We start from the raw sequence: 23430 nt of genomic DNA, 5'->3' as shown, positions 1-23430 counted from the left end.
CATTCTGCCTATGTTTGAACATCCACATTTCCTCGACTCTTCCAGCTGCTGACTTTTGTGAAGTAAAAGAGCTGAAACCTTCATCACGTGGGTGAGATTCATCCGGCTGAACCGGCTGAACTTATATTACTGGGTATATATGTAAAAAGAAAAAAACAAATATACTCGACACTGGCCAGAACACCCGAGTTGAGATGTGAAAAGGCCATGAAAAAACGAAGAAGAAGAAGAATGGAAAAAAAATGGGCCCTAAATATTGAAAACGTAAAAACGAGATTTTACTGTATATTTTTCTTTCGACATATTGAAAGAGAGATCAGTCTGAGAATGACGATTGAATTGTGTCGGGATTTAAATTTTGGTTTAGCAATGTTCGCGAATATATTTTGTGCTGTTGAAATTTAGTGGGTGGCACTTCTTCGATACCAGAACCTGGCTCTGAAATCATCGCTGCAAGTCAGGAACGCCGGAGCCGATTGAGAATGTACCATATACCTGAAAAAAAAACAATGAGGTTGAAAAAGTTTAGCCCTAATGGGAATTCCATGTAAAACACATGGGCTTATTCACAGATACTACACAACGTGTTTGTGTAAGTATTGCGAACGCCCCACGTTTAAAAAATCAACCAGTATATTCATAGTTGAATAATTTACATAGTGCCCTTTTTGTGAAAATCACCTCAAGGGCGCTGTACAATAAATAAATATCCCAGCACATCTTGCAGCTACGGAGCGAACGGACGGTTGGGATTCTAGTTCCTCGTTTCCAATTAAGATCAATTAAAAATTACAACAGATAGGAGCTAGATTACAAAACGCCTTGCAGCTACAGAGCACATAGACAGTTAGAAATTAAGCCCCATTTACACATTTTAAAAATTGACAAATAAATTTAGTGTATTGATGATATTTATTAATAACAATAATGAGTAATAAAAAGGAGGAAGATTACAACACGTCTTGCAGCTACTAAGCGCATAGACGATTGGAATTCTAGACCCATTTTACAAAATTAAGGTATTTTATAGTCGATATATGAAAGCTAGATAAGCAATCATCTTGCAGCTACAGAGCGCATGGGCGATTGGAATTGTAGCAAAGTTAAAATGATATCAATAAATTTACATAAAATAAACGTAAAAATAGAGCGTAGTAGTAAATTTGTCAAGTGTTTATGCCAAGAAGTAAGCAATAAAAACTTAATAAATAAAGCACTGTTTCAACTCCATAGGAGATCCATCAAAGGGAGATAGATGTCCAAAGAGAAGCTTTTGTAGGCAGTAGGTAGAGTACAGTAAACATAAGTTAAACCTTTGATGTTGATTTGATGGGATTTCAGAATTGCAAAAATTGCATAAAAACAAACGGAACTCGGTAATCGAACCCAGGACCTCAAGCATGGCAGGCGAACGCGCCAACCGCAGCACTACAAAGCGGACTTTTCTTTGGTCTATTTTTTTACATGGACACTGTACGAGTTGTAGAAGAAAGAGGAATTGTGGACGGGTACTAGGAGGGTGCTTCGAGAATTAGAACAAAGAGGTAAACCATGAACTGATAAGCGTCGACGGAGGTATATAGGAGCGTTAGGACTTTGAAGTGCATTGAACAGAGGTGAGAGGGAGTGATAGTCTCTCTGCTGTCTAATTTTGAGCCATTTCAGTTGCCTACGATAATCAAAATTGTGGTCATATTTCCTAAGACCAAAACATACCGAATGCGTGTATTGCGAAGTCATTTGTGTTTATTTATTTATATATATGCCCGATGGGCATTTTTAAGGACATATTTATACATGGAAAATTATTATAAAGGAAATTAGAAAGACACAATGGTATGTAGTAGACTCGGTGGGAGTGGAAGAATTGCATTTGATTCAGTGATCGTTTGAAAGAAGACAACTTGTTATCAAAGCAATCAAGACTGGTATGTTTGTTGGCAGACCGGAGAATTCTGGGCATAGGGGAATGGAAACCATAGTTAGTTCTATGGTTATCGGTATGAAAGAGTCAGTTTTGTCTGAGGTTTCCAGTTGGGATATTTAATTTTATCGAGCTCAGTAGTTCAGGCGCATCAAAGAGTGAGTTGAGAATTTTAAATAGGACTAGAAGGTGGGATTTATTTCGACGGTCTCGAAGAGAAGATATATTCAAAGTAGTTTCTAACTCATTATACGTATATTGGTCTCTGGATAAGCCCAACCTCCAGCCTATCTTTCTTAAAAATCGATGTTGAACTGATTCAATATTCTCGATGTGGACATCATAATATGGAGATCAGATAACAGAGGAATACTCTAGAAGAGAGCTTTAAGGGAATTGTATTGTTTCGGAGTAGTTGGGTGGGACGATCTTACCTCACGGCGCCGTTGTGACCGAGCGACATGAGCTGCGCGCGGGAGGCGTTGCGCGAGTTCCACGCGCAGAGCGACGTGGTCGCCTCGTCCGGGAACAGCACGAAATCCTCGGTGTGGTTGAAAACGGCCTGCGCCAGATGCTCCTGCTTGCCTGGTGACATTCCAACAATGAGGAAGATTAGGAAACACACAGACTGCATACTTCTTCTGTATTCATACATCTTCTCAAGCACGCACAATGCTTATTGAGACTTTTGGCAAGTCCATCTTTGAGTATTTGTCATGCCATCTTGTCTTTCTCGGTCTTCCTCATTTTCTGCATCCATCAACATTCGCACGGTAAATCTTTTGAGCCGTTCTTTCGTCGTCCATTCGCTCCACATGTCCAAACCGACGCAGAACGCCTTTCTAGATTTTGCCGATAATGCTTGTCTCAGCCTTACATGAAGAACAAATTTCGTCATTCATGCACCAACCATCCCACAAAGACAGCATTCTGCCTATTTGTTTATATTATTGGGTCCATAACTGAGCTTGATTAGAATGACAGTTGTCAGCAAAAGTGACGACATAACTTTGTAGTAACATCTAAGGAGTGATTTATACTGATACACGAAAAATCATTTGTATCTGGCGTGATAAGTTATTTTTTTAATACAATGCTTGACATCTTGAATCAACATAAATATATAAAATCAGCTTTAAAACAAAAATAAACCTAATTATTAACGACGTTCTTACAAGGTTTTGCAAAAATGTTAGAGATGGGACAAATTGATCAATTAACATATTACAACAGAGATGAAGAACATTTCAGAGAAGGTAATATAGAAATCTAGGCATCTACAGGGCTTACGACCTGTCATTGGCTGGTTTAAGCGGCCACTTTACACACTCTGTGACATTCACCATTCCGCCCATACATCTATATTCCTTCAATTCTTTCATCTGTTGATGTTTGTGAAGTTAACAGATGGAAGGTTAACAAAAGTCAACAGATGGAAGAGTTGAGGAAACGTGGATGTTCAAACTTGGGCAGACTGGTGAATGTTACACAGTGTGTAAAGTGGCCACTTAAACCAGCCAATGACAGGTCATAAGCCCTGTAAATGCCTAGACTTCCATATTCCCTTTCTCGAAAACTTTTTCCCTCTCTGTTGAAATAAATTTACATACAACTGAGCGATATAATGTACCCGAGTTGAAATCAAAGTTGACTATGAATGAAAACCGCCGTCTCAGAGGTCCTGTCACCTTCTCACTTCTCATCCGGCCCCGGGAAGAACTTCCCGACTAACCGAGCCGAGGAGAAATGATGGCCCAGTGCTGGTTCAGTGAATGTTGACTAGATGCACACAGACATGTATGATGTTTAATAACTGTGTGCTCTTGATATGCACGCATCGGCTCAATGGCTGCTAGTGTATTATCAATAATATTAAAGACGGCGAAATGCTGTAACTTTTGACGGACAATACTTTGGATAACAGAATCGTGCGAGATTTTCTTGAAGCGGTCAAATTTCATTTGAAAAATCCGGTTCTTAAGTTGTAGACCAGATCGTGTAATTTACCTGTGGTCCCAGCGCCCGTGTAGGCGATCAAACATCGGCTCGTGGTCAACTCCCAGAGTTTGATCATGGAATCTTTGCCCGACGATAAAAGATACTGCGGAAAAACAGAAAGAAATATTACCTCGGTGATTTTTTTCAAACGCCAAAAACATGTGATCTGGGGTGCAATTATGAGTGTTTAATTTGGGGATACATATTTATCAACAATATTTTGAGTTTGTCCAAATTTTTGTAGACAAGGACTGGATTCAACTCCCTGGGGAGCTGTTTATATTAACACATTACAACAGATATGAAGAACATTTAGGAGAAGGTAATATAGAAGTCTAGGCATCCTAGACTAGATGCCTAGACTTCTATATTACCTTTTCTTATATGTTCTTCATCTCTGTTGTAATATGTTAATATAAACAGCTCCCCAGGGAGTTGAATCCAGTCCTTGTCTACAAAAATTTGGACAAACTCAAAATATTATTGATAAATTACCTGGTCCATGAAGAAGTATAGAAATTGAAAAAATAACATTTTTAGGCGTTGCCTAGTCTAGTATGTAGGTGAAATAATTCAATTAGATGAATCTCACCCGCATAAATAAAGGTTTCAGCTCTTTAACTTCACAAACATCAACAGATGAAAGAATTGAAGGAAAATAGATGTTCAAATATAGGCAGAATGGTGAAAGTTACACAGTGTGTAAAGTGGCCACTTAAACCAGCCATTGACAGGTCATAAGCCCTGTAGATGCCTAGACTTCTATATTACCTTTTCTTAAATGTTCTTCATCTCATCCTTCAGAGTTTTGAGAATAGGTGTCTCAGAAGAATCTCGGCTGCGCGGTGGTTTGACTTTGTGAGGAATGACGAATTAAGAGAATGGACGCAGCAAACTCCTGTGACAACTGTCGTCAAGCGCAAGCGATACGGTTGGCTCGGCCATGTGCTGCGGATGCCTCCCGAGAGCCTTTACCACGCTTGCCTCCTTCACAAAGCATCAGGCTCTCGACGTCCCGGACGTCCACTGCTGACTGTTCGTCGGCAGTTCGTGTCAGAACCACGGGACGCGAACCTGACTTGGGAGGATGCCCAGGAGCTGGCAGCTGACAGAGATGCTTAGAGGTTGTTTGTGGACACCATATGCTCCAACTAGGGAGCGGACATGGACGTGGAATGGAGGGGGTAGAGAAGATTTAGAATACCACCACTGGCTGCAGAGCGCAAACTTATAGACCAGATCAGTATCTTCAGATATTTAAACCAGTGTTTTCCTAAAAATTTGACCATTAAACAGTCAGAATCTGCAAAATTAAGGTATGTCCAAATGTTTGTAGGTAAAAGACTGGATTCCACCCCCCCGGTAGTCATTGAGATTAACAAGTTACAACAGAGATGGAGAACATGTTAGAGAAGGGACTATGGAAGTCTAGGCATTTACAGGGCTTATTACCTGTCATTTACAAATGTTATTATTTACTTATTTTAAAGAAACAAACAGTCAACAATGATATTATAACTTTGAAAAAATACGATTTAAAGACAGATTAGCGAAGTTTTTAAATAAGAATCATACATATTATTAAATTGTGTTACTACAAAAGGATGTGTTTATGTGTATTTGTATGAGAGTAATTGTAGATGTGTTTATGTGTATTAGTGTGGGAGTAAGTGTCCAGGTGTGTGTAAGTGTGAGCATCATTAAATAGCAAGTGGGATCGCATCGCAGCCAGAAATAATTAGTCTTAATTTATTTCTAAATAAATTAAGGGGCATGTAAAATACGAGTATATCAACAGATGAAAAAAATAGCATTATAGTTTGAGCAAGAATATATAGACAGAGGAAAGAGTGTTGTGCGTAGTTAGCGCTGCAGACTGGCAGATGGAATAAATACTTATTTATAAATTAAATTTTTAAGTGATCTTCAAAACACTTTAATATCAATCCGATTAAATTGATGATGGCACATATTTTAGGCGCCGTTTCCAAATGAGTTTAGATAAGATTTCGTGGAACATTCAGACATAGCAAAATTGGTTGGAGACCTTGTTGTTCCTCGTGAAGCAGACCGAGGAGACCTCGGCGCCGTCGTGGGCGCCGACGAAGGTGTTGATGCAGCGATTGGACACCCCGTCCCACAGCTTGATGGCGCCGTCCGCCCCGGCGCTCGCAAACAGCCGCCCGTTGGTCGAGAACCTGCGAGGAAAGGAAATTTAATGAGGAATGCGGCTCCGTGCGAACGAGCTTCGGTCACTTTTTTATTCACCATTGGAATAGTTCAACAACATTTTGAGTTTGTCCAAATTTTTGTAGACAAGGACTGGATTCCTTAAATATTTTATATAGACTTTCCATATTGAATGTTGAGGGTTTCTTTAGAATTACTTTAATAATTAATCTTTGTACTATTTTAAGAGGGTTTAATATATTGGCGTATGCACCACCCCATCCTACAATACCATATTGTAACAAAGATTGTACAATTGAGTAATAAGCTATTTTTAAATTATTGATTTTTTAAATATTCTTTAATCTAATAAATATGTATATATAAAGTTTAACAATGCTTTGAGTATGTCCAAATGCTTGAAGACTGGCTGGATTTTCTCCTTAGGGAGTTGTTCATATTTAAATTTGTTGCAACAGAGAGGGAAAACATAAATTAACTACCTGGTAAAAGAAGAAGTATACAAAATTGGAAAATTGTTTTCAGGCGTTGCCTAGTAGGTGATTTGGTTCAGCCGGAAGAATCTCACCCGCACGATAAAGGCTTTAGCTCTTTCACTTCACCAAAGTCAACAGATGGAAGAGTTGAGGAAATGTAGATGTTCAAACATGGGCAGAATGGTGAATGTTACACAGTGTGTAAAGTGACAATGAAAGAATTGAAGGAATATAGATGTTCAAATATGGGCATAATGGTGAATGTTACACAGTGTGTCGGCCTCGCGGTGTAGTGGTTAGCGCGTCTGCCTACCATTCAAGAGGTCTCGGGTTCGAATTCTGACATGGTTGGTGGGAAATATTAATTTAAAGAAGTGTTTTCACACTAGAATATTTCATAGTCCCTCGACTGGTGCCTGAAGCGTAAGACTGATCCTCTTACCTTGATGTAACAAAAATGATCAAGATACACTGCGATTGGTGTACCAAGGCAGTGCCCTATGCACCATTAGGTGCGGAAAGAGAATGATGATGAAAAAAATTATGACACAGGGTGTAAAGTGGACACTTAAACCAGCCAATGACAGGTCATAAGCCCTGTAGATGCCTAGAATTCTATATTACCTTCTCTTAAATATGCTTTATCTCTGTTGTAATGTGTGAATATTGATTCATCAAAAAAATATACCTATAGTTCTTAAAATATAGCTTGATTAAAATGACAGCTGCCAAACTAATGTGACTAGTGGTGGGGAAGTCCAGATCACTGACCATGTCCCGATCAAATCCATTTTATCATTTTTTCATGCAAACATGAAACTCTGTTTCCGAAAATTGATATAAAAACGCAAAACCAAGCCTATTATAGTGTGTCTAAGACAATTATTCAGCAAAAAATAAGACATTTATACTTTTTTGGTGAACATTATCAAATTAATAATTTTTTTATTAGATCTATTTACATTGATCAATTTGTCCCATCTCTAATGTTTTTGCAAAATGATGTAACCTTGTAAGAACGTCGTCAATAATTAGGTTTATTTTAGTTTTAATGCGGATTTTATATAATTATGTTGATTTATTTATCAAGCATTGTACGAATGATTATTATTGCTTCTGTACAATGTTCTTCGTCTCTGTTGTAATGCAAAATCAGAATAGTCATTTGACGTAATTTTCTACGCACCTCAAGGAGTTGACGGATTTAGTGTGCTGGTGGCGTGGGTTCGGACAGACGAAGCACAGTCCCGAAGTGACGTCGTACAGGCGTATGACCGGATGGGCCGTGACGGCGATGATGTAGTTGCCCAGCGGGTGGAAAGAGACGCAGCGCACGGGCTCAGAGTCCTAGAAAATAAAATCGAAAAGATTCATCTCAAATGTTGGCAGTCCGAGGCAGTTGTTTTATGTGGCATATTGTTTTGTCCCGGCTCCGTGAACAGCCTGGACCGTGCGGGACAGTAAGCTGGGACAATAAGAATATTCGGCCGCAGTTCACGTGTGAGCGCTGCAAAAATGAATACACAACGGCGTTTGTTACGAGAAAACTACTATTCATTTTATTACAAGATGTATTGAATTACCCAATACATATACAGTAAAACCCCATTTTTGTGAGCGCTGCAAAAATGAATACACAACGGCGTTTGTTACGAGAAAACTACTATTCATTTTATTACAAGATGTATTGAATTACCCAATACATATACAGTAAAACCCAATTTTTGTGAGCGCTGCAAAAATGAATACACAACGGCGTTTGTTACGAGAAAACTACTATTCATTTTATTACAAGATGTATTGAATTACCCAATACATATACAGTAAAACCCCATTTTTGTGAGCGCTGCAAAAATGAATACACAACGGCGTTTGTTACGAGAAAACTACTATTCATTTTATTACAAGATGTATTGAATTACCCAATACATATACAGTAAAACCCAATTTTTGTGAGCGCTGCAAAAATGAATACACAACGGCGTTTGTTACGAGAAAACTACTATTCATTTTATTACAAGATGTATTGAATTACCCAATACATATACAGTAAAACCCCATTTTTGTGAGCGCTGCAAAAATGAATACACAACGGCGTTTGTTACGAGAAAACTACTATTCATTTTATTACAAGATGTATTGAATTACCCAATACATATACAGTAAAACCCCATTTTTGTGAGCGCTGCAAAAATGAATACACAACGGCGTTTGTTACGAGAAAACTACTATTCATTTTATTACAAGATGTATTGAATTACCCAATACATATACAGTAAAACCCCATTTTTGTGAGCGCTGCAAAAATGAATACACAACGGCGTTTGTTACGAGAAAACTACTATTCATTTTATTACAAGATGTATTGAATTACCCAATACATATACAGTAAAACCCAATTTTTGTGAGCGCTGCAAAAATGAATACACAACGGCGTTTGTTACGAGAAAACTACTATTCATTTTATTACAAGATGTATTGAATTACCCAATACATATACAGTAAAACCCAATTTTTGTGAGCGCTGCAAAAATGAATACACAACGGCGTTTGTTACGAGAAAACTACTATTCATTTTATTACAAGATGTATTGAATTACCCAATACATATACAGTAAAACCCAATTTTTGTGAGCGCTGCAAAAATGAATACACAACGGCGTTTGTTACGAGAAAACTACTATTCATTTTATTACAAGATGTATTGAATTACCCAATACATATACAGTAAAACCCAATTTTTGTGAGCGCTGCAAAAATGAATACACAACGGCGTTTGTTACGAGAAAACTACTATTCATTTTATTACAAGATGTATTGAATTACCCAATACATATACAGTAAAACCCAATTTTTGTGAGCGCTGCAAAAATGAATACACAACGGCGTTTGTTACGAGAAAACTACTATTCATTTTATTACAAGATGTATTGAATTACCCAATACATATACAGTAAAACCCCATTATCACGTTTTTCAAGGGAGCAAGAAAAAAGTGTAAAACTGAGGAAAACGCTAAAGTGAGGAAATGAAAAGTGTATTGAAAAAAAAATTAATTACATAAAAATAAAATTGATTTGCTACACTATAGTGTACATATACTTCCAGAAAAATTGTAAATACGGTGATTAGTGGGAATTGACAATATTTTTTTACCTATCTTCAATGATTTCACTAAAAATATTTTTTCAAACAATATTATGTAATCTGTTTTTTATTTGATTAAAAACCGCATGTTAAAATTATTTTATGTGTAAATAAAAAAAACGAAAATAGAATTTTGAATTTGCACAAAATAACGTACAATAATTTTTCCCCTAAATACTGGGAAATTTTATTTATACGATATCACTTTTTTTCTATGGCATCACTAAAACCAACTGTCAAATAGATCGCGGCAAAATTGTTTCCACTTTTATGACAACTTTTTAAACCATCTTTTTTATAACTTTAAATATTTCTATTGTTATGTTTAAACATCGCGATTTAATGATATTAAAACTTTATTGTTTCTAAACGTTTGTCAACTGCATATCATTAATTTTTTCAAACTGAACGGATTGGGTAGGTAGGAAAAAATCGCCTTAAGGCAATATGCCCGCCATTTCACGTATTTAAATTGTATATGTATATAAAGTGTAAAATAAAATAAATGAATAATATCATGATTTTTACAAGTCAATATGACGTTTTTGTTCAAATGAAAACTAAGACTAACCCTAAAGGAGGACACTTAAACAAAAAGGTCAATTACACTGCACCTGCTTTGAATTTAAGACAATAATTTATCCTTTATTAGTTGTTTACCTGTTTTTATTCTTCATTCGCGTGGCGCGGGCCGCGGCGTCATTATTACGTCAAAATTTTTGTTTTTTTGACGCATCAAATAAATTCCGAAAATTTTTAAGCGTAAAACCGGGGTGATAAAAAATGTAAAAAAACGTTAATTGGGGGAATATTTGTATGAGAATGTAGGAAGAAAAATGAGTTCTGAACATTTCGGTATAAAAAGCGGGAAAAGGTAAAATTGAGGAACGTAAACACGAGGTTTTACTGTAGTAAAAAAAAAAAAACAAAGTAAACCAATGATTTATGCAACCCCATTTGCCGGCACTGTGGGACGCGAACCCGACGAAGGGTGCACGGAAGCGGACATAGCATGATGAAATAATTACCGTGATGGTGCGATAGGCCTTCTTGGCAGAAGCCTTTGTGATGTCGAAGAGTTTGATTGTGTTGTCTTTGGAGCCGCTCACTAAGATTTGCTCCTTCGGATGGAAATCCAAACAGGTCACTTCGTCCGTGTGGTCGTACCTGAAAATATTGCAATATTTTAATATGGCTGAACGCAGATTATATTCGCTATTATGTAAGTGTCTTTATTTTTTATTTATTTAATTAATATAATTATACATTCTTACAGTTTTAACATTTTAATTTTCATATTTTCACCAAAACTAAAATCCCACCGAGCCACTTTCCGTAGCTTCTGTTTACTGCATACCAGAATAAAACAGGGACGAGTTTGAGTATCGTCTACTGCCTTGTTAACCTTAATAATAAGTTGAGGAATGCTATCTTTGTTTAGTTTTTTATATTTTACTTTTTGTGCTGTTACATGTTCACTTGATTGCCATGCTTACTACTTCTATTGTCGATGCGTTTTGAAGCTGCAAGACTTTTTGAGATATAAGCTCATGATCATATTATGTAAATGTTATCAAATATCTACATTTAGTAAATAGGGTATATAATTTCAACTGTCCATGCGCTCAGTAGCTGCGAGACTCGTTGCTATCTAACTTCTAATTTTCTAATTTTGCTTTTTATTTCGTTTTTAAAATATCACTTAAACTCTTAAGTTATTGTCAAATAAAAATTTTAAAAATAAAAATGTAAATAGGGGCTAGATTTTTTATTGTCCATGCGCTCTGTAGCTGCAAGATGTTCTGTTATCTAGCTCATATATATCATAATTGGAGACGAGGAACTAGAATCCAAACCGTCCATGCGCTCTGTAGCTGCAAGATGTGTTGGAATATTTATTTATTGTACAGCGCCCTTGAGGTGATTTTCACAAAAATGGCGCTATATAAATTATCCAAACATTAAGCGCTAAGCGTACCGTCCAGGTGATTTCCAAAAGTCATGCAAAATTCATGTTTAGCGAGCATTTTTTGCTTGAATTGGGATTTATTGGAGTTTATAATCGCTTTGAAGTGAGGACTTTTTACTACAGAGGCCTATTTAAACTATAAATGAGAACTATTTTCAATGTTAATGACGTAAGGAACGCGAGTAATTGTTTGCGGTCATCCCATTGGCTTGTTTCGATCATATGATGTGGATATGGCAAGCAGGTAGAACATACCGAGGTAGATACAGATAGTACAGAAGTTAAGTACACCGTCTCGATGTATACAGATGAAGATAGCGTTCATAATCGAGGCACAGGTCCCATTTCCGGCAAGGTAAAATATTTATTTCGCAAGAGTGATAAGATCTTCTGTGAAAATACTTACAGAGTCCTGATGACGGGATGTCCTTGCGTCTCCCTCCCTGGATCCATCTCATCGGGAGCCGATTTAGCCAGCATTCTCTCAACATCCAGAATCTAAAATTAAAAAAAAAAAACATTATAATATATTGAGATGAAGAAAATTGTATATAAGTCTAGGCATTAATAGGGCTAATGACCTGTCATTGGCCACTATCTATACACACACTGTGTAACATTCACCATTCTGCCCATGTTCAAACATCTATATTCCTTTAATTCTTCAATCTGTTGGTCTTTGTGAAGTTAAAGAGCTGAAACCTTTATTGATGCGGGTAAGATTCTGACCGAACTATTTCACCCGCATACTAGGCAATGCCTGAAATAACTTTTCAATTTTTATACTTCTTCTTGGACCAACAACAGAATGTACTACCAAAATCTGACTAGATTTGAGGATGTTTTAAACCAGCATTCTTGCCAGAAATAACAATGGATAACCCACACACAATACATCACATACAAATAATATAATCACTAGATCCTCAACACATAGACAACTTAAACAAATACAAACTAAAACCACTTTCGGACAAAGGGATTTTGAGTATTATTCAATTAAAGTCTATAACCTACTTCCACTGTCCATTAAAACAATTAGCAACGAGAAAATGTTCAAAAAGGCTATAAAAAATGGATTAAGATTATTATTAGCTAGGTAGAAGTAAAATGGATTGTCTCATTCGCCCAAACCAATATTGAATCAACTGCTCCACAAATGTATAGCTTATGTTAGGCTTTTGTTCTTTTATTGTGCGTTTTGTAATATAAATAATATAGATGTACATAAATGAATTATAAACATAAATACATAGTGTTTAAAACTGTCTGAACATTTCGTTAATTATCTCTGTTTATTAAGTTAGTCTTCTTTGTTTATTCTCAAATTTAAAAATATTTAAATAAAAAGTATATTGTTAAGTGTCCTCGGCACGGGTAACCCCAGTGAGGCCACATTATTTTTATTATTAATTATTGTTTAAAATAAATAAATGATAATTATACTCTTACAAATATAAGTATTGCAAAATTCACTTTTGAACCATCTCGCATAAAAAAAAAAATACTCTCAACAATGTTTGAGTATGTCCAAATGCTTGCAGACTGGCTGGATTTCCTCCCTAGGGAGTTATTCATATTTAAATCTATTGCAACAGCAAGGGAAAACATTTTCGAGAAGGTAATATGGAAGTCTAGGCATTTACGGGGCTTATGACCTGTTAATGGCTGGTTTAAACATTGTTGAATTAACTACCCGGTAAAAGAAGAAGTATAAAAATTGGAAAATTGGTTTCAGGCGTTGCCTAGCAGGTGATTTGGTTCAGCCGGATGAATCTCACCAGCGTGATAAAGGTTTCAGCCCTTTTACTTCGACAGATGGAAGAGTTGAGGAAATGTGGACGTCCAAACATGGGCAGAATGGTGGATGTTACACAGTGTGTAAAGTGGCAACTTAAACCATCCGATGACAGGTCATAAGCCCATAAGCATAAATAATGTAATTTTTTGCTTATTTTATAATACATAATACCTTTATGCTCGCGTCGACACTGCCGGTGGCGACCAGCTGCCCATCGTTGCTGAAGGCGCCCGCCCTACAGGCCTGTTTGTGCGACGTAACATAGGCGGTTTCGTACAACGCAGGCTCGGGAGCCAGGCTAGAGGCGTCCGCTTCGGTCTCCAAGTCTATAAAAATACATAAACAGATCATATTTCACAGTGCAAAAAGCGGCCATTGAATCAGCCAATGACGGGTAGGTTCTGCAATGCAGATGAGGAGACCCCTATACACATTTTACAAGAATAATAATCATGGTTTATTAACAAAAATAACAATTACTTTATCAACTACATACACACTTAGGTAATAGATTTCTCTGGATCATGTCTAGTCAGCCTAACTAGGTACAACCTGTTTTAAAGCTTCTTGGTTCTAGACCCGTCGGTATTAACCGATGTACCGACATCAAAACTTGATGGTGGGGGTATCGGCAGTGGCGTGCGTTCCATAAAGGCACATAAGCAGTGCCTACCCTACTAGAATTTCATTAAAATAATAGCAAAAAATAATATCAAAAATATTAGTAACTATTTTTAAAATTTGGAAAACGCGCCAGAGATAATTCGGTTAAGTAATATTTTGTATTGGTCAGCGCGCCGCTATCCGCCTGGGTCGGGAGAAGCACGAACTACAAATGCCTTTTTCTTCCATATGAACATAGCGCGTATGCGGGAACGAAATGTGTATGTGTGGGTTTTATTTCAGTTGTAATTACGCGTGTATGTGTAAGCTAGTAGGCAGTGCTTTTTAAACGTTGATAGGTACATTGTTTTAGAAAGAACAAACGAATACGTTACTGACATCTAGCGTTTTTTACGATTATTATTTAATAAAAGACAGTCGTGTCGAATAAATAACCTCAAATTGGTTTCTGTTGTAATTATACAATCGAGGGTATTTTTGTTTTGCGTTTATTTAAAAAAATTCAATAAAAAAGATAATTTTTTGGAACTTATTGATTTGCCAGCTAAATATGTCGGTATCTTGGAAAATCACTTGCAATATTTTAGTAGTGCATTTACGAGAATATCAAATAAAGCCCAAAATTATTTAATTTAGAGTGCAGCAATCGTAATAAATGAAAATATAATATAAAAATATTTAAAAAAGGATTTCGTAGTAATATATGATATAAATTATATTAAAAAATTCAAATTAATTATTTAAATTTAGCATTTACTTGGATATTTGATGTATCTTAGGTAATTACAATATTAACTACCTACAGCATAGTGATTCAAACTAATGTGACTAATGAAGGAAACTGTTTGGTAAGATTAATTAGATACTTATACTATATAAAACATACTTTTTTTCTACTGCCTACCCTCGTTGAAAACTCTGTGCACGCGACTGGGTATCGGCAGCAGGGGCGAACCGTGTATAGAAGCGATTATGCACAGCTTACGATTATATTTCACTAACCATAATAATGTTTTATTGTAACTTTATTTACAGAAAAACAAATAAATAATTACCATTTATTTTAAATCATTTCCACCGTTTGTATATTTATCCTAATATAAATATTAATTTTAATAAGCGCGCCCAGCGCCTGCGGTGAGCCAAGAAACTAGCCGATTATTCCAGCTTATTTTTTCATACAAATAAGTATACTATATTGAGAATGTATTAACCCCAGTGTGGGTTTTTTCTCCTAGATTAAACTTGCAGATTACATAAATTATTTATTTAAAGATTCTTGATTTAGAAAACAGTATTTCAAACATTGTTTCTTAAGGACTATTTTTCTTTGAGATGGTACTTTTGACATAAGACCATAATTACTTTCATGCGTCATGTTGCAGAACATACAGCGCTCCACGCGGCCGTTTTTAGCACTATTAATTACTAGAACAATGCGGCCAGTTGTTATTTCAATTGAATACCTAATATCGACTGAATTCATAGTGGTATTTATTATTTATTTTTTAATGAATTATATATTAAAGTAATAGATAATATATCTATATAATATAATATATCACAAAGTTACATCGTTTGAGTTGATTTCATGGATGAGAGTTGTCGTATCACACAGAACCACAGAAAAATATCAATTTATAGTATATATTACTTACGTTATATTATGTACCTCCTATGTAGGTACAAATATATGATATTTTTTATAGCTTACCTGTAAATTAAATCATCATTCGCTACTGATCGGTAGTATATCTTTGTAGTCGGTCAGGAGACTTTTATTTTCAACTATGACGTCATACTGAAGCAATGTCATTTTAGAGCGTAGATATGCGTACCGTGACGTACGCTTCCCCTTGTTTCATATCGATGTACCTACCCAAAACTTGAAGGTGGGGAGTCGGTAGTATATCTTTGTAATCCCTAGAGGGAATTCACCTTCAACTATACCGTCAAGGTGAAGGTATGACGTCTTTATCTTCCCATCATAATCGAGGCCCTGGGCTTGGAGAGCGAGAACTACTCACGGAGATTCGTCGCAATAGATCTTCACAAGTCGCAGTGACCCCCACTACTAAGAATGAGAATAATAACTTCTCCCAGAGCCCGGTTAGTAGCTCCCCGACTTTCGTCAGTGGCCGGTTCTTTCGTCCGTGCTGCGAGCGTGAGCTAACGGTTATTTTGCAAGGAGATTAAAAATGTGATCACTTTTGACTTAACTATAAATAATCATCATCTCATTTTTTGCATGTGTAATGGTTCACAGCATCGTAACGCGCTGACGTTTTTGGGACAATAGGGGAAAGGTTTAAAGATACATGTAACTTAATTTACCTAGACCAGCTGTGCCCATCAAATGCTCTCCAACAGCAGCATTTTGCCGTTCTCTCATATCCGGTTCGTTCAGCAATCCAATCGTCATAATGTGAAGGAGTCTGCGAAAATTATTTAAGAATTAGCACACATCTAAGACTAATATTTTGAAAATTACAGTGGAATCCGTAGATCAGAATCGCAGGAGCCACCCGGAAATCAATTCTCAGTGTCAGCCGACCTATTATTGCATTAAGGACAATGCAGAAATTGAATCACACATTCGATTGACATATTTTGACAGCTTTTGACGCGAAAGTACCTAAATTTTGCTATTTATTTATTTATTTTATTTACAATATTTTGAGTTTGTCCAAATTTTTGTAGACAAGGACTGGATTCAACTCCCTGGGGAGCTGTTTATATTAACATATTACAACGGAGATGAAGAAATTTAAGAAAAGGTAATATAGAAGTCTATAAATAAAGTAAAATATATATAAAATAAATAATATAAATAATAAATAATATAAAATAAAGTCTAATAAATAAAACATTTAAATATAAGCATAAATAAAGGTTTCAGCTCTTTAACTTCACAAACATCAACAGATGAAAGGATTGAAGGAATATAGATGTTCAAATATAGGCAGAATGGTGAATGTTACACAGTGTGCAAAGTGGCCACTTAAACCAGCCATTGACAGGTCATAAGCCCTGTAGATGCCTAGACTTCTATATTACCTTCTCTTAAATGTTCTTCATCTCTGTTGTAATATGTTAAGTATTTTATTTATTTATATATACGCCCAATGGGCATTTTTATGGACACATTTATACATAGAAAATTATTTTAACAAAATTAGAAAGACACGACGGTATATAGTAGACTCGGTGGGAGTGGAAGCGGGAGAGAGGTGTTTATAATTGAATTTGATTCAGCGATCATTTGAAAGAAGACAACTAGTTATCAAAGAAATCAAGACTGGTATGTTTGTTGGCAGACCTGAGAATTCTGGGCATAGGGGAATGGAAACCATAGTTAGTTCTATGGTTATCAGTATGAGAGAGTAATTTTTTTTTAAATACCTAAATTTTGTAAATGGGGTCTAGAATTTCAATCGTTTATGCGCGCGCTTAGTAGCTGCAAGACGTGTTGTAATCATACTACTTTTAATAAAATAATTCATATTATTATTATTATTTTTAAATATCATTAATACACTAAATTTATTTGTCAATTTTTTGAATGCGTAAATAGGGGCTAAATTTCTAACTGTCTATGCGCTCTGTAGCTGCAAGACGTCCTGTAATCTAGCTCCTATCTGTTATAATTTTTAATTGATCTTAATTGAAAACGAGGAACTAGACTCCTAACCGTCCATGCGCTCTGTAGCTGCAAGACGTGCTGGGATATTTATTAATTGTACAGCGCCCTTGAGGTGATTTTCACAAAAATGGCGCTATATAAATTATCCAACTACATATTTATATATATATATATTTTTTTTTAATTTTATTTTTTGTACATAATGTTATTTGTACATTGGCAGGCTTATTGCCAAATGGCAATTTCTTCCAACCAACCAATAAAATAAAAGTTCTATTTTTATAATTCAAGTTACAGAACATATTCAATAGAAAAACAGATTAAAAAGCTAAAGATATATTAAAATAGAAATAAACGTAATAAATTACATTAAATCAAAACTATTACTCAATGGGAAAAAGGAAAAAAAGAGGAAAGAGGAAAGGAGGAAAGGAGAAAAAATTAAGGATGAGAAAGGAAATGTTTCTTCAGACGTGATTTAAACAGAGATAATGTAGTAACATCTTTGATGGTGGATGGAAGATGATTCCACAGTCGAGCCGCATGGACACTGTATGAGTTAGAGAAGAAAGAGGAATATATATATATATATATATATATATATATATATAGATTGACTTACTATCAACAAACTGCTGATAACGAGCGGATGTGAAATCGCTGAGAGACACGGAATTAGTACACGACCCCAAAATCTCATCAGGAAGTGAAATAAACACCGGACAATGTGTAAGTGATGACATCCTCAGTAACAACTTGTGGTCCAGTTCAGTGCTCAGCGATTCAACACAAAATGTCTACACAGTTACTCTATTTATTCATCGTGTAATAATACGCTTCATTGTTCTCTTCTGAGGAGTTCTCCAGAGCCAGCAAAACGGAGTGAGGAGAGACATTTGCGTCAACTGCACCGATGAATTTAGTTTACCTGTCGCTCGGCGGGCACTGGGGGTCGGCGTGGATAGCGGAGGAGAGTGAAGAAGCGATGGTTTGATGCCCATCGTTGAAGAGTTGACTGAAAACAGAAAAGGCAGTATTTTTAGGAAAATTAATAGGTCAAAATATTTAAAAACGCTGAAATTAACAACACGACAGACGGGTCATTGGAGAATTAAGGCCATCAGGGGCGAATCGTCTAAATAAGTGATTAGAAATAAATATAAAATCTACTTTGGCAAACAAATTTTTATCGCAGGAAGCAAAACTAGCAGTTCACAATGGAGTTCTAGTGCCGACTCTAATGTATGGGAGCAAAGTATGGAATTGGAAAAATGATGATGAAAGTAGGTTAAATGCTGCCGAAATGCGATCCCTCAGCCGAATGTGTGGTAAAACGATGTATGAAAGGTGCACAAATGTCGAGATCCGCGAACTGTGTAAGGCTGAGACACGCATTATCGACAGAATCAAGAAAGGGGGTTTGGACACGTAGAGCGAATGGACAACGAAAGGACGGCTAAAATCTACGATGCGAATGTCGATGGATGCAGAAAACGAGGAAGGCCGAGAGAGACATGGCACGATCGAGTCCATCAAATACTTGAAGATGGACATGCCGAGAGTGGGAATAATCGACGTGCGTGCATGAGAAGATGTATGAATGTAGAGGAAATGGCGTTCTATCCTCTCTGCCTACCCCTACGGAGAAATGGCGTGATGGTTTGTTTGACATAATAATAATATTTGGTTGATTTATATAGCGCCATTTTTGTAAAAAATCACCTCAAGGGCGCTTTACAATTGTATACCTAGACTTACATTCTAACTAAACTAAAGTGATATATTATATTTCCACATTTAAAATTGAGGGTATGATAGTCTAAAGAAGTGGGATTTTAGTCGGGATCCGAACTGACTGGGACTGTCGATGATTCGTAAGTTTGAAGGCAATCGGCTCCGGGCAGAGGGCCCGGCGGCGGCAAAAGCACGATCTCCAAATCTAGTGATTGGGGAGCGCCGGATTTCGACAAGTTTTCCTCTTCCTGAATCAAATGCTGACCTATTTTCTTTGCCATGTATTTTCCCTAATACAAAGGTCCGATAGGTATTTTGGAGCCATTTCATGAAGGGATTTGAATACTGTCCACCGAAGCTTGTATTTTATTATCTCTGGGCTTTTTAACCAGCGCAAATCTCGAAGATGTTGCGAGATTTGAGAATATTTTTTTACTCCCGTAATAAGCCTCGCCGCTGCATTGAAAACAGATTGAAGTTTACTAGTTTGATATTTTGGGAGATTTGCGTATATTCCATTACAGTAATCTAGACGCGAAACGACATAAGCTTTTACAAGAGCTTTAGTTGCATCTATAGGAATATTTCTCCGCACGGATTTGATCAGTCGGAGATGGAAGAAATGATTATCATCGAGATGATTCGACGGGAGTATCGAGGATTCGTACCGAATAGTCGCGAAATCTCGAGACCTGAATGAGTGTTAACTGAGTTGATACATTGGCAAAATGGGCACTTTATTAGTAGGACATGCACGAATAGTTGCAAAATGACCCGAACAATTTCACGATGTTATTATTGTACCCATTTTCTGACAACTTTGTTAGAAAAACGGTTGCAATACAGTACAACTTGCCAGATATTTAAATAGATAGAGAACCATTTTGTTAATACAATAAGAAAGTCTATGCATTTACTGATTGTTTATAATATAATATGGATTGTTTTTACAATCTGAAACATAAAAACAAACAAATTTGAGGTTATGTCTGACGCCGGCGTTTAAATGTTTCGTAAGAAATACCTGATTATTAAACGGTACAACAGCTCCCTGTTTTTCACGACGTTTTTAGTGTCGATTTCTTGAGTTTCCTTCATGTCGGCGTTACGTAGATTGTAAAATAATATCACACAATGTTTTGATTTCCTTTTAGACCGACGTTAACAAACAAACAAACCATAGAAAGATTCGGAACATAAACCACATAAACGGAACGAAAATCTCACACTGAAGTACCACACAAAATCGCTTATAACTGTAATCGAATATTAGGATTAGCTTATTAATGAGCTATTCGATTATTTCCATAACAGTTGCTTCTTAACACACTTCGGGCGAGAAAGGTATTGCGCCTGCGGACCGCTGGCGACGGGTGAAAATAAAGATCCTGGGCAAATTTCTATATCTTCGAAAATAATACAAATATTTCTACATACTAACTCAGCATATCCGAGCTATAAAATTACAAACCAAAACCAAATTTTATTTGAAATTCAACATCATTATAGTTCAGTTTTTTAAGTAAAACTCAATTTATATTTTATAACATTACATATTTTGTAAAACATTTAAGTTTGTTAGTGAAAATTCTTGATGGAAGTTCATTGTAATTTATTATATAAATAAAACACGAGTGATCACTCGTGTTTTATTTATATAATAAACATATTTTGTATTTTATTTTATATTTTGTATTTTTAAAAAAAGAAGATTTGCATTGCTATTTAAAAATTATGAACATATAGTTAAGACCTTAACAAAGAGATTCTTCTTCTTCTTATAGTTCCTCTCCTCGATGGAGGTTGGAAATCATCATTGCGATTCTTACTTTATTGGCAGCTGCCCTGAACAAGGACTGAGGGCTGCAATGGAACCAGTGGCGCAAGTTCTTAAGCCAAGAGATGCGCCTTCTACCTGCACTGCGTCTCCCTTCAATCCTTCCCTATAGAATGACTTGTAAAATTTTATATTTTTCGCCTCTCATCACATGCCCAAAGTACTTGAGTTTTCTTTTCTTCAGTACCTTGTCTTCAGTACCTCTTTATCTTTTTCCATCCGTCGGAGAACATCATCGTTTCGGACTCTATCCACCCGGGAGATTTTTAATATCCTCCTGTAGCACCACATTTCAAAGGCTTCGATCTTTTTTGAAGTGTTTTGGGTGAGTGTCCACGTTTCGACGCCGTAAAAAAGTACTGAGAAGACGTAACATCGAGTAATGCGCATTCGGAGGTCTAAATTAAAGTCTTTACTGCAAAGAAGGTCACGCATCCTGAAAAAGCAGTCTCGCGCCACCTCTATTCTGACTTTGATCTCTTGCAAGTGATCCCATTTATCATTCAGCCAGAATCCTAAATATTTATATTGATGAACTTGCCAGTCATTGGGAAAGTTTATGGCTTTTTCCGAATAACCATACATTTAGTCTTGGAAATATTTATCTCTAGCCCTTTATTCAAACTTGCCGTGTAAACTTTGTCCAATAATAACAAAAAGGTTATCATATAATATTCAGATAAAAACATTGGATAGTTCCTTTTTTTGCCTTTGAAATGAGGCCAGCGCAAAAGGTATTTCTACCCTTCCCACCATTAAGCATCAATCGACTGAATGGGTAGAAATACCTTTCCCGCCGGAATTGTGTTTCTTCTTCTTTTAAGTTTTTTTTTGTTGCTTTTTTCACCTCTAACTAGGGTGTTCTAGCCAGTGTCAAGTTTAAATTCCCGCCCAAAGTGTGTTAAGAGGACATACGGAGCAGAGCGGTTTCATGCAAGGCCAGTTCAAAAGCTAGGATAGAGGCGGGCCGTAATAAATCCAGAATACAAAACTGATAACACAACGTAAATGTTATTATTCTCAAATGAGGTATTCGGGAATGCCAGTAATACCTGTCAAGAGGATATGCGGCGGTAGAGTAATTTGATGATTAGGTAGGTATTTAATTACAGTTTTCTGTCACTGTCTCGCAGATGCCTCCCCAAACACTGTACGAAAAGACAACTGCACGTCAGACTGATAGTGCCCAACCAAAATCGAGGTGGCGTATTCCCATTTTCCGCACGCCGAAACTGAACCGATTTGCTTTTTTCAAAAATAGTTTTCATATTTGTTTAACGTACGTCCAACAAAACTAGGCGCTAGTTGTTAAGAAATTATTGATAGTATTTTTTCAAAGAATTTTTTAAATTATTAAACGTGAAATTAAAAGAGTTTGCATATATGGCTAGATATGAAATAATTATAAAACAGAAAAAAGTTTTAAATAATCTAAGAATAAATATGAATGTACATAACATTGTGATTTTTATTGATTATAATAGACTTTGCCTAACTATAAAACTAAATAAGTAAACCAAAAAAAAAACCCTTTTGACCATATCCGATTTCATCAGTAGACAGTAACAGGTTATAAATTATGCCATACCATCGGCGATAATCGGTTTTGTAATATTCGCATCACTAATGCTGTGCTTGTGCTTGACTATACACCCATAGATTGTGTCCGAAAATAGACGTGGTATAATCAATAAAGGCTACTGCGTGCGCAACTTCATAGCAGGGCTGCCTCCTGCGGGTGATGATATAAAATATATAAACGGGGTCATTTGATATATTTTGTTTTTGTTTTTTTTTTTTGCCTATGTTTGAACATCCATATTTCTTCAATTCTTCCATCTGTTGATTTTAGTGAAAACTAAACTAACCACTTAAACCAGCCAATGACAGGTCATAAGCCCTATAAATGCCTTGACTTCCATATTCCCTTATTTAAGGTATTCTCCATCCCTGTTGTAATTTGTTAACATTATAATAAAATCATTAAAAAAAACTTTGTTTTTAACCACATTATTATTTTTCTACCGACCGGTTTTAAAGCTACACAAGCTTCTTTATTAGGGTATACTTAGTACAACAAGATGGCA

The 23430-nt window shown here is 36.1% G+C and overlaps 1 protein-coding gene across 1 annotated transcript; it reads right to left on the bottom strand.

Annotated features, from left to right (window-relative positions):
• Positions 1 to 272: 272 nt before the first annotated feature.
• Positions 273 to 20850, bottom strand: CstF50 (cleavage stimulation factor subunit 1 Cst50). The gene is made up of 11 exons (XM_088243419.1): positions 20531 to 20850; positions 18701 to 18787; positions 16464 to 16564; positions 13677 to 13831; positions 12111 to 12202; positions 10764 to 10902; positions 7775 to 7935; positions 5970 to 6120; positions 3932 to 4025; positions 2359 to 2509; positions 273 to 495 (listed from the first exon to the last, which is right to left on the bottom strand). The coding sequence occupies exons 1-11, from the start codon at positions 20602 to 20604 to the stop codon at positions 402 to 404; spliced, it is 1299 nt and encodes a 432-aa protein (XP_088099545.1). The 5' UTR covers positions 20605 to 20850; the 3' UTR covers positions 273 to 401.
• Between the last annotated feature and the right edge of the window lie 2580 nt (positions 20851 to 23430).

Source organism: Micrasema longulum, unplaced genomic scaffold, assembly GCF_059751315.1.
Source record: "Micrasema longulum isolate JH-2025_06_02 unplaced genomic scaffold, ASM5975131v1 h1tg000211l, whole genome shotgun sequence".
NCBI lineage: Eukaryota > Metazoa > Arthropoda > Insecta > Trichoptera > Brachycentridae > Micrasema > Micrasema longulum.
The sequence above is the reverse complement of the archived record's forward strand: the minus strand, read 5'-3'. Positions and strand labels throughout refer to the sequence as shown.

Coding starts and splice junctions, on each gene's coding strand:
- CstF50 (XM_088243419.1), bottom strand. CDS start 20,604: ATGAAGGAAACTCAAGAAATCGACACTAAAAACGTCGTGAAAAACAGG. Junction 7,936..10,763: donor AGGCCTATCGCACCATCACG/GTAATTATTTCA, acceptor TTTATTTTCTAG/GACTCTGAGCCCGTGCGCTG. Junction 2,510..3,931: donor CACGGGCGCTGGGACCACAG/GTAAATTACACG, acceptor GAATGTCACCAG/GCAAGCAGGAGCATCTGGCG.